The sequence below is a fragment of the Etheostoma cragini genome, chromosome 14, assembly GCF_013103735.1.
Source record: "Etheostoma cragini isolate CJK2018 chromosome 14, CSU_Ecrag_1.0, whole genome shotgun sequence".
NCBI lineage: Eukaryota > Metazoa > Chordata > Actinopteri > Perciformes > Percidae > Etheostoma > Etheostoma cragini.
This window is the reverse complement of record NC_048420.1, coordinates 22,970,148-22,982,647: the sequence shown is the minus strand read 5'-3', so window position 1 is coordinate 22,982,647 and position 12,500 is coordinate 22,970,148. Positions and strand designations below refer to the sequence as shown.

Here is a 12,500-nt window from a genome sequence, read left to right as displayed (position 1 = left end):
TGTGTCAAGTTTGTAAAATATATCCATTGATAACAAGTGTGGGAGAAAACACGTGTTTATGTATAACTTCTGATGTATAACTTCTGTTATTCATCATGCCTTAAGACTTTTCTCTGTTTTTGATTCTGTGTTCCTTGTCGGGACATGCAACAAAATCCCTGTTTCCTTCATGAACTCAAACATCACTCGATCACTAGTTGAGGGTGAATATGTCTTTAACCCTCATGTTGTCTTCAGGTCAAATTGAGCTGTTGTCCTATATCAATGTTCTTTTTAATTCCCCAAAATAACATGATTGATTCCACACAAAGCTCTTTGGCAAGTACACATCTCTACTTTCATTAATTTTGGGGCGTCTTATTCAATTTGATAGCATTTGGAAAAACAAATGTGAGTGTTTTTAAAATAGTATTGAATAAAAGTTGACATATTCCAGTCTGTGATCATCATCAACATCCATTCCTTTAATTTTAGTCTCAATAATTCCTAATTTCTGCTTTTCTAACTCAAACATTAGGGATAATTTCCTATAAATTAGGCTTATTGACCATAAACTCCCCAAATAACTGTAAAACTAAAGTTAATAAGTTAGTGTTACGTAGTGTTGAAAACGTGAAAAAAATGACAAACATTGAAAAAAACGTTGTATTGTTAAAAAGGGACAAAAACATAAGAAAAAGTTAAAAACATTGATAAAAAGCGTCAACAAAAGTGTTAATTTTTCAATTTTTCAATTTTTAACCCTTGTGTTGTCTTCCCAGTCAACCATGATTCCACTTTTTGTTTTTCTGGGTCAAAATGAACCGACGTTTTGGTCTTCTTTTTCAACACTTTTTAAGTTTCTGTCATTATTTTTTCTGCGGTGTTTTGATGTTTCTTTTTAAGCTTTTCACACTTTTCTGGACGTTTTTCAATATTTTGTCACTTTTTGTCCACGTTTTTCATCTTTTTTTAATCAATTTTCAATTTATTTTTCTTTATGGTCTATAAAATTGAATAAAACACCCAAATTCAATCATTTGATCTGAAATAAATGACCATCTGATTATTTATTTAAGTTGTGAAGAGCATTGTAGTGATCCATCCACAATATTTTGTTTTTTGTTGAAAGAAACCCAACTTTGTGATATAGAAACTAATTTAAATTTGGATCAGATTTGACCCGGGGACAACAGGAGGACAACAGGAGGGTTAAATGAACAAGCCGTCGCTCGGTAACCCCCCCCCCCCATCCTGCTGAGGTATTAGAACAATATATCACATGAATGACACAGGAAGCTTTTTTTATGTGATGGGTACAATACATCACCGTTACTGTCATCACCACCGTTTTCTATCACTACACTCTCCTCCTGTCATGACTGATAACTTCATAACGCTGAGTGATGTTTGGGTTCGGTCTGAGATTTATGCAGACTGAGGTACACACTCTCTGCACAGAGATATCAGCAGTACAGTCAAATGGAAGAGCTGCATCAATACATTTGACGGACAGCTAATCTTCACAGTAAAAACCTTCTGTCACTTCCTGTCCTCCATTCATCTCCTGTAAAGGTCGGTTTTCCGCTCTGTGTCACTGGCACAAGGTCATCATGGCTGACAGGTAATGAGTGATGTGACAGACGCATGCGGCTGTGAGTGAGTGTGTGTGTGTGTGTGTGTGTGTGTGTGTGTGTGTGTGTGTGTGTGTGTGTGACTGGTAGTAGAGCAGCTAGGGCTCTACATCTCTCCCTATAGGCCTCTCTGTCGTTTCAGGCAAGATGGATGACCTTCTGCGGTCAGTTCACCGGGTTGCCTAAGGCGGCCATATTGCATTTGTGTCCTTGCTGAAGGCAGCAGTGTGTGTGTAGCGTGGGACCAACGCTGTATTCATAATGTTTTCGTCTGTCGGCGTATGGCTCTTGTTTGTAGATGATTTCAATAATGTGTTTGACCTAGAGCTGGGCCATATGGAGAAAATCCAATATTGCAATATTTTTGACCAAATACCTCAATATCAATATTGTGGTGATACTGTAGGGTTGACAATTGGAACTTTCACACATATGCACACAATGACATTTTGATGAATAACCATTAGTTATGTTGATATAAGGATTAAGTGGGTAAAGGCCAATAATTGAACACCGAGAACAATGTAGTGTGCTCAGAAAACGACATCCCACTACTGTAATGCAGCCTTTAAAACCAGAAAAAAGACCACACTTCATATCAGGATATTACCGTATCCAAAATTTAAGACGACATCTAGCCTCATATATCAAAATTGATATAATATCTTTAGATCTGTTTTTGTTGATTTGTTATTTTTTATGCTTCTTACATGCTATGTGACTTATTTCCAAGACGCGTATGAGCACATCTCTGGTCAACACAAGATTTAAAGTGGTGCCGTTGCATGATTCTTTGTCGATTTCCACGCCAATACTTTTAAAAATTGTGTTAATCAATGCTAAATCTTTTCCAACACCTTGGTTTTACCTGCTCAGACATCTAAGACTCAACAGTCAGTTAACCACTCTGAAATCACGGTGCAATTAACGTTAACATGGAAGCAAAGCTGACGTACGCCTGTATGGCCTCAGTGACGGAGCCGATCTGGTTGACTTTGAGCAGCAGGCAGTTGCAGGCTCGCTCCTCTGCAGCTTTCTCTATCCTCTTAGGGTTGGTCACTGTCAGGTCGTCCCCCACCACCTGGATCCCCACCTGGGCCGTGAGACGGGACCAGGCTTCCCAGTCGTCCTGGTCGAACGGGTCCTCGATGGACACCACTGGGAAGGAGAGGTGACAAGTGAATAAAATGTATTTTGTCTCTGGCAAAAGATCAACAAACACAACAATTACAATCCACCTGGGTAGTTGTTGACGAAGCTCTGGTAGATGTCAGCCAGCTCCTCTCCGGAGATGTGTCTCTCTGGATCGGGCGGGGATTTGAAGTCCAGGTCGTATTTCCCCTCACGGTAAAACTCTGAGGCGGCCACGTCCATCCCGACCACCACCTTGTCCGTGAAGCCGGCCTTCTCTATGGCCGTCTGCAGCAGATCCAGAGCTAATGTGATAGGAGAGGGGACCGAGTAAAGATGGAGACACAGAAATGTAAGGCAAAAAGTAGACAAATGGAAATTGCATGCAGAGGGAAAGACAACCAATTATCCCGCCCCTCAGAACGAGCCCTGCCAATGGTGAGTTTCCAGACCCAACATCTTGATGTGGGTCAGGCTTGTCAGGCTAAGGCAGTGGTTCCCAAACTTTTTCAGCTCAAGACCCAAAAGAGAAATTTGGTGTCTCCCCGGGATCCAAATTTACAAAAAATACACCATGAATCATTGTAACATCTAAATTTTTAAACTGTGGACAAAAGACAGAACAAACCTTGAATTTAAATGTATATGAAGTATATTTATTCCATTATTAAAGTAAACAAAAAAGGTCTCTACGGTCCTTCCTGTGTCTCTGTCCCCTCCCATCATCCCTCAGTACCGACACCAACATTTTTTAAAATAATGCTGACTTGAATTTAATGAGATGTGTGTGTCTGGTTGAAGATATCAACCAGCTGATCTAGTCCAGGTTCGGTTTTTGAAATTTCCATTCTGAGGTCACGCTGAGCATTTAGTCTGTTCTCTGCCAATTGGCGACCCAATAAAAACGACCTTGAGTTTGGAAAACATTGGGCTAAGGTAACATGACTCATGACGAAATCTGATGGGTACGCATACCCACCATCCCCACCAAAATCAACGTCTATGAAAGTAATACATCAAAAATATTGATATATATATATATATATAGTATATAGCCCAGATCATCATCTTGCTCACCCTCACTGTTCTCCAGGATGTTGGGGGCAAATCCTCCCTCGTCCCCCACATTGGTGGCATCCTGGCCGTATTTCTCCTGGATCACCCCCTTCAGGGTGTGGTACAGCTCCGATCCTATCCTCAACGCCTCCCTGAGAGATGGACGGAGGGAGGGAAGAAGGAAGGAAGAGGTCGTCAGAGAGTATAGAGGCCAACATTAGCAGGAGAGAAAGAATCAAAGAGAAAGAAATGATGGGGGCGTTAGGAGAAGAGACAGGAAAGACTAAAACTCTTAGATGTTGCATGAATAGAAGCAAATGGCCAAATATAAATCCTTCATGTTGTACTTAAAAAATAGTTGTGGAGATGAATTCTTACTTGAAAGACTCGGCTCCAACAGGAAGAACCATGAACTCCTGCATGGCCAGTTTGTTCCCTGCATGGGAACCTCCGTTTATCACATTAAAGGCCTGAAGAGAGGGGGAGAGAAAACAAGAGGAGAGGACAGGTAGCAAGAGGAAATGAGAGGAAACGAGAAACAACGAGGGGAAACAAGAGGAGAGGACAGGTAACAAGAGGAAATGAGACGAAACGAGAAACAACGAGGGAAACAAGAGGAGAGGACAGGTAACAAGAGGAAATGAGAGGAAACAAGATACAACGAGGGGAAACAGAAGGAGAGGACAGGTAACAAGAGTAAATGAGAGGAAACAAGAAACAACGAGGGGAAACAGAAGGAGAGGACAGGTAACAAGAGGAAATGAGAGGAAACAAGAAACAATGAGGGGAAACAAAAGGAGAGGACAGGTAACAAGAGGAAATAGGAGGAAACCAGAGGAAGCAAGAAGCAATGAGAGGAAACAAGAGGAGAGGACAGGTAGCAAGGGGAAATAGGAGGAAACCAGAGGAAGCAAGAAGCAATGAGAGGAAACAAGAGGAGAGGACAGGTAGCAAGGGGAAATGGGAGGAAACCAGAGGAAGCAAGAAGCAATGAAAGGAAACAAGAGGAGAGGACAGGTAGCAAGGGGAAATGAGAGGAAACGAGAAAACATAAGAGGAAACAAGAGGAAACATAAAAGGAAACAAGAGGAAACATAAGAGGAAACATACAAAGAAACAAGAGGAAACATAAGAGGAAACAAGAGGAAACATAAAAGGAAACAAGAGGAGACATAAGAGGAAACAAGAGGAAATATAAGAGGAAACAAGAGGAAACATAAGAGGAAACAAGAGGAAACATAAGAGGAAACAAGAGGAAACATAAGAGGAAACAAGAGAAAACATAAGAGGAAACAAGCAGCACCGAGAGGAACCAAGAGGAGAGGAAAAAAGTGGAAATGACAAAACGATGATGGGAAATAAGAGGCACAGAGAAACAACGAGAGGAAACATAAGAAGAGGAAACGAGAGAAGATAAGAGTAGAGAAGAGTAGGACATGGAAAAGAAAGGAGAAGAGAGAGGAAGAGTTTAATAATAACTTCAGCAGCTTTAGCGGACTGCATGTAAATCTTAAATGAGGGGTTCAAAGGTCTAATACAATTTTTCCAAATCCTGTTACAGTTACAGTGCAAACACATGAGAAAAGAGGGTAATAGATGAATATGAACAAATTACATTTTAAATCTGTCAACCTGAGAGTTATCCAAAAAAGTTTGTATTTTTACATTTACACATTTGTAAGTTTTATAACTTCATAAACACGCCTCTGATAGTCTTATGATGTTGGTGTAGCGAAAAATGTTGTTGTTGTTGTTAGAAAAAACAATAAAATAGCTTAGGAAAATCATTTAGTTGCACAGGAAATTGCCCAAATTCAGGTTGATCCTTTGTTTTCAAATCACTGTGGGTAGATGTGGTAGATGTTGTGGTGGTAGATGTTATGGCGGTAGATGTTGTGTGGGTAGATGTAGTGGTGGTAGATGTGGTGGTAGATGTTGTGGTGGTAGATGTTATCGTGGTAGATGTGGTAGTAGATGTTACGGTGGTAGATGTGGTAGATGTTATGGTGGTAGATGTGGTGGTAGATGTTGTGGTGGTAGATGTGGTGGTAGATGTTATGGTGGTAGATGTTGTGGTGGTAGATGTTATCGTGGTTGATGTTGTGGTGGTAGATGTGGTGGTAGATGTTGTGGTGGTAGATGTTATGGTAGATGTTATGGTGGTAGATGTGGTGGTAGATGTTGTGTTGGTAGATGTTGTGGTGGTAGATGTTGTGGTAGTAGATGTTGTGGTGGTATGTGTGGTGGTGGTAAATGTTGTGGTGGTAAATGTGGTGGTAGATGTTGTGGTGGTAGATGTGGTGGTTGATGTTATCTTGGTAGATGTTATGTTGGTAGATGTCATGGTGGTAGATGTTGTGGTGATAGATGTTGTGGTGGTAGATGTTGTGGTGGTAGATGTGGTAGATGTGGTGGTAGATGCTGTGGTGGTAGATGTGGTGGTAGATGTTGTGGTGTTAGATGTTATGGTGGTAGATGTTATGGTCGTAGATGTTGTGGTTGTAGATGTTAGGGTGGTAGATGTTGTGTTGGTAGATGTTATCGTAGTAGATGTTGTGGTGGTAGATGTTGTGGTGGTAGATGTTATGGTGGTAGATGTTATGGGGGTAGATGTTGTGTTGGTAGATGTTATCGTAGTAGATGTTGTGGTGGTAGATGTTGTGTTGGTAGATGTGGTGGTAGATGTTGTGTTGGTAGATGTTGTGTTTGTAGATGTTATCGTTGTAGATGTTGTGGTGGTAGATGATGTGGTGGTAGATGTTATCGTGGTAGATGTTGTGGTGGTAGATGTGGTGGTAGATGTTGTGGTGGTAGATGTTGTGGTGGTAGATGTTATGGTGGTAGATGTTGTGGTGGTAGATGTTATGGTGGTAGATGCTGTGGTGGTAGATGTTATCGTGGTAGATGTTGTGGTGGTAGATGTTGTGGTGGTAGATGTGGTGGTGGATGTTGTGGTGGTAGGTGTTATCGTGGTTGATGTTATGGTGGTAGATGTGGTGGTGGTAGATGTGGTGGTAGATGTTGTGGTGGTAGAAGTTATGGTGGTAGGTGTTGTGGTGGTAGATGCAGTGGTAGATGTTATGGTGGTAGATGTTGTGGTGGTAGATGTTATCGTGGTAGATGTTATGGTGGTAGGTGTTGTGGTGGTAGATGTAGTGGTAGATGTTATGGTGGTAGATGTTGTGGTGGTAGATGTTATTGTGGTTGATGTTATGGTGGTAGATGTGGTGGTAGATGTTATGGTGGTAGATGTTATGGTGGTAGAAGTTGTGGTGGGAGATGTTGTGGTGGTAGATGTTATGGCGGTAGATGTTATGGCGGTAGATGTTGAGTTGGTAGATGTTGTCGTGGTAGATGTTATGGTGGTAGATGTTATGGTGGTAGATATTGTGGTGATAGACATTATGGTAGTAGATGTTATGCGGTGAGCTTGGATCTTACAGGAACCGGCAGCACCAGCTCTGTGTTTCCTGCCAGGTCGGCAATATGGCGGTACAGTGGGACGTCTTTCTCCGCCGCCCCGGCCTTACAGATGGCTAGAGACACGCCCAGGATGGCGTTGGCCCCAAACTGAGCTGTTTGACAGGAAGGAAAACCAGAAAGTCATCACGTTATTTTGTCCTTCACTGTCCCTTGATTGAAACTTCAAACTTGTGTTGGTATTTTGAAATTAATTCTTTCTTTCTTTATTTTCAAAGTCATCTAGTTTTCTTTATGAAGTAGATTTGTCAGTTCAGATTTCCTTAAGCTAAGGGGTCCTTGTCTTAAAAAACGTTGAAGATCCCTGGATTAGATGAACCATCTCCCTATCACAATCGTAGCTGCCTGTAGCTCCCCACCGGGCGTTGATTTGTTTGGTTTCGCTGCTGTTCTCAAACTCCATCACTTGAAGCCTGGCAAGATGTATTTTTGTGTGGTATGGCAATACTTCGCTATCGTGGGTTAAAGAAAATTACAGAGCTGGGACAGGGGGTAATATTCTAACATAATATAATATATAATATAAACTCTAATATTCTTAAAGTTGTAAATTTACATGTCAAAACTATACACATATAATATATACTGTACATTCTCAGATAATAAAGTCATAAATATAGTACCTGAGATAGCTAAATCATGTTGTTTTTCTTCTGAATGGGCCCGACTCACCGCAATGTCCCTTTAAAGTCTGGATGCTTAAGATAATATGGAGATTCTGGGCAAAAATCATGAGAATTTACTGCTAAATTTGATTGGAAATATAATTTTAGAAGGTCATCCACTCCAGTAATAGTACACAGCGAACGGCAGCATGAAACAATGTGGTTTCTAGAGGAAACGTTGCACTCTGTCTGTGTAGACCTGCATATAACTGTGTAGATTTTAACATGGACAGAAAGTTAATTACAATCTTTTCACAACACGTTCAGCTCCAGTTCAGGCTGACATGTTTCCTGCGCTGCCTGAAAAGATTGCAGATTACAAATAAATGAACCGGCTAAATAAATTTAATCGGCCATGCCAACAGCAATCTATTCACTCCGTCTTGTTTCCCGTCTGTTTTTTAGTTTTTTAATTTATGCCTCTCTCGACATTTTCTCTAAACGTCTGTGAGTCAACGAGGAGGTTTCCAGCTGGCTGTTGGACTGGGACGAGGTACCGTTAGTCATTACAACTACACCTCGACTCACATTTGTTTTCTGTGCCGTCCATTTCGATCATCGTGTTGTCCAACTGCTCCTGCTCCACCACGCTGATGCCCTGCAGACACACACAGACGCTGAAAAACACTGAGATAATATGTAACACCTAAAACGTCAGGACTGTTCCTTGATTTTTCAGAAAAATGAATAAATAAATGAATAAACAGGCTCAGTCTAGCATCTAGGAGCCTCAGACTAGCACATGGCCTTCATTATTTTCTGGATTCACATAATTCATAAAGTTTTTACTTTTTGTTTGTTTGATGAAAAAAAGTACTTTATTAACAAAGTTCTTAGTGTCATTATCATCACTATGACAATGGCAAAGACACACACACTAGTACAACAGGACCCATCCGTCTCGCCTGACTTATCACCTACATTAATTTCCCGACAAAAAAACATCTTGTACTGATGGAATTTACCCATACTGCACTGCTACAGATATCTGAGTCATACTGTTACACTCACACACACTCGTACAACTCGACACACAGCAACACACACACCTCGTTCACTGTTCCTCTCACTCACTCACTCACTCACACTTTTTCCTCACAGACACATCGTCATCTTTCATTCACAGGATCTCTCTCTCTACACACACACACACAACCACACACACAATGCGTTGCACTATCTTTGTGGGGACTAGTCATTGACTTAATGCATTCCCTAGCCCCTTACCCTAACCCTAACCCTAACCCTAACCCTAACCTTTACCATCCCAACTAAATGCCTAACCTTAACCCTTACCCTCACCCTAACCATAACCTAACTATAACCCTAATCCTAAAACAAATTCTTAATCCTCAAATAGGCCTTTAAAGTTGTGGGGTCCAACAAAGCTCTCGGGACCCCACAAGTATACTGGACCCCACTTATACAGTTAAACAAGAACCCACATACACACACACACACACACACACACACACACACACACACACACACACACACACTTCTCTCCTCCGTAAGATAGCTGATAGAAGTTATGTTATTCTCACAGCTTCCTTTCTGCCCATCAAGCTGTGCTTTTGATCTGGACATTGATGGACTAAACTTGATGTCACCTGCTGTGCAAGGTTGTTTCGTTCACATTTAAGGTCCAAACTAGACATTTTCAGCCGTACTACCCGAAGCCCTGAAATCAGGTGGATCGGACATGACGGCCTTTTACCCCGGCCAGCTCCCGAGTACAAAGTCTGTGTAGTGTCCGAGTGAGCATACGTGTAAATAGACCAGCTCAAAAAAATTCATAGCCAACGAGTTGGCGTGTTGATGATGTTTCTATCATGCTGCTGGACAAAAACAAACACCCAAGGGGGACAAAGATGTGGGATTTACACAAAGACACCAACAAAAATGTCAAAGTGGAGAGACGTCTAGATTCGGCAACTTCTGTTGGCAAGGCTCAAGGCCGAACTCGTCAGACAAATTTCAGGAACGGCAAGACGCTCAGTTGGTTACGACCGAATAACGAACCGGCATCATCATCAGCGTTGTGTCCTGCCTGCTGCACGCGTTCTCCCTCAACCAAACGGAGTATTTCTAGAAGCTGCTGTTCTGTGCTACTTGAGAAAGGGCAACTCCGTCTTTAAATACGTGATTCAATCTGACCGTAGACTGTAGAAACACATGGACACAACATCTTAAATGTTGGTAGAAATACTGATCACACTGACTACGTAGTGTTCTTATTCTCATTCAGTCAGACAGTTTATAGGTTATTGCGTTTATATTTTATATATTCATAGTCAATGTTTTTATCATGATCTACTGCACTGTTCAATCCCTGCACTGTTCACTTTTGAACTTGATCACTTTTGCACTTTTGCACAATCATCATTACACAATAGGCTACAATAGTATCTCACCTTATCGTGGTCATTGCATTACTGGGAGGGATTTTTATTTGTATTCTTAGGTAAATGTGATTTATGTGGTTGTTGTGTCATGGTTGTCTGGCTACTGGATGCATAACATTTTTTTCTATCTATCTATCTATCTATCTACTATCACAATTTGTAGCTGCAACCTAAAAAAAACATGCAACTTCCCAAAAGAACAAACCAGAACAATGTACCCAGTTCCCTCATTGAGCCACAGGCCTGCTGAGAACTCACAAAGGATCCCCGACATTGTATCTTTAAAAATGGTTATTATTGAATATAGTGTGTGAATGTTTTGGTGACTTACAGAAGCTAAAAGCGCAGGACCCAGAGTATCGTTGATGTGACCGACTGCCTTCAAAACACCTAGAAGAGAGGACGGAGTGAGACAGAGAAGGGAAATTAAAATTCTGTATCACCTAGAGGAGAAAAAAGGGTGTGGGATTATTTTAAAGCGGAACAGTTTCGTTTCTGTTGCTTGTCGTGCAGATCCCACAAAGAATCAACACAAGCATTGAATTCTGCAAGGTCAGGTTGGTTTGACCTTTATTCGATTTCTTGCCAAAACCTAAATAAGGTCAATACCATTTTTTTTACCTGCGTGGTAAATATAAATCTAGGGCTAGCAGGCAATTAGTTAAGTTTAAGACCAAAAGCAACTTAAAACAGCTATCACAGCTCTGTCTATCGTCCCAAAATTATGAACTATTCCTTTAAACTGACTGTATTTTTTTTTTTTAATACATTTTTCATTGAAGGAATTGCACAATACAAGTTGCATATGTCAGACAATACATTTCCCATACCACTCTTGGCGTTCACACCACCACCAGAAAAAATTACATAACTAATAATACTTAAAAACAATAATAATAATAATAAATAAATAAATAAATAAATAAAATTAAATAAAATTAAATGGTATTAATGTACATTCTCACAGCTATGCATCAAAATTACATTAAACGTACTTACAAAACAAATAAAATAACAATAAAAAGCTGTCTCATACTTCAGGCAGTACTTTAAGATTCTCAAAATATGTCACCAATTTTTTGTTCAATTTGAATTTTACTTTTTTCTAGTTTAAGAAAAAGGAAAACATCCCGTAACCATGAGGCCACCGCTGGTGAGGTCGCGGATGTCCAAACCAATAAAATCCTACGACGGGCAGGAAGTGATGTAAAGGCAACAATGTCCGATTGGACCCGAGTTAAATTTAAGCTCTCATTTGAAATACCAAATATTGCAATCAACGGTCAAGGCTTAATTGGAATTTTTATGAAAACTGACTGTATTCTAACAGAGAAACAAGGGCAATAGCTAGCAGAAGGCTAAATCCGGGGTGTGTTTGAATGTTTAGGAGTCATTCTGCCCTCTTGTGGTCAAACACCTGATAATGCAGCTTTAACGTTGTGAGGGATGTAAATATGAATGCAAACACAGGCGGTCTGTCCCCGTACCTTTGCCCTTGTATCGGCTTTGGTCTCCATCTCGGAGCTCCAGAGCCTCGTAGATTCCCGTGGACGCTCCGCTGGGCACCGCAGCCCTGAACAGACCTGAAAACAGAAAATTAAGGTTTTAAATGCAAGGGATGGACAGAGGGAAGGAGGACACCTTTTTTTGATTTTAAACCTCAGTGGGCAGGACATTGATATTGAGACACCAACATTATCTTTTGGGAGTGGCACATCCAAGTTAAAACAAATTGATGATTCATTTTTCTATGTTCCACTTTTCAGTGCTTCATTCTTTTGGTTAAAGTTACATGTGAGGTCTGGAAAGTTTGACCCTTGTGATGAATTTTCATGTATTTATTCAGGCGGTTCTCCATGAACCATATAGCTACAAGAAGTAATGCACTGTATGAGACCGCTCTGGTCCACGTAGGGAGGAGATAAATAACATCCCAGAGTCCGGTCTAGACCTGCTCTTTATGGAAAGAACTGGGAGATAAATAACATCCCAGAGTCCGGTCTAGACCTGATCTTTATGAAAGACCTGGGAGATAAACAACAAACAACATCCCAGAGTCTGGTCTAGACCTGATCTTTATGGAAAGACCTGGGAGATAAATAACATCCCAGAGTCCTGGTCTAGACCTGCTCTTTATGGAAAGACCTGGG

At 40.9% G+C, this 12,500-nt stretch overlaps 1 protein-coding gene across 1 annotated transcript in view; it reads right to left on the bottom strand.

The window, feature by feature from the left end:
* The window catches only part of LOC117956897 (gamma-enolase), a 16,910-nt gene that overhangs the window by 3,825 nt on the left and 585 nt on the right, over nucleotides 1-12,500 (bottom strand). Inside the window, exons 2-9 of the mRNA XM_034892217.1 lie at nucleotides 11,838-11,933; nucleotides 10,682-10,740; nucleotides 8,474-8,543; nucleotides 7,242-7,375; nucleotides 4,179-4,270; nucleotides 3,822-3,952; nucleotides 2,852-3,049; nucleotides 2,570-2,771 (exon numbers count right to left, since the gene is read on the bottom strand). Of these exons, the coding sequence (XP_034748108.1) occupies nucleotides 2,570-2,771; nucleotides 2,852-3,049; nucleotides 3,822-3,952; nucleotides 4,179-4,270; nucleotides 7,242-7,375; nucleotides 8,474-8,543; nucleotides 10,682-10,740; nucleotides 11,838-11,933 (982 nt within the window). The remainder of the gene's footprint in view (nucleotides 1-2,569; nucleotides 2,772-2,851; nucleotides 3,050-3,821; nucleotides 3,953-4,178; nucleotides 4,271-7,241; nucleotides 7,376-8,473; nucleotides 8,544-10,681; nucleotides 10,741-11,837; nucleotides 11,934-12,500) is intronic.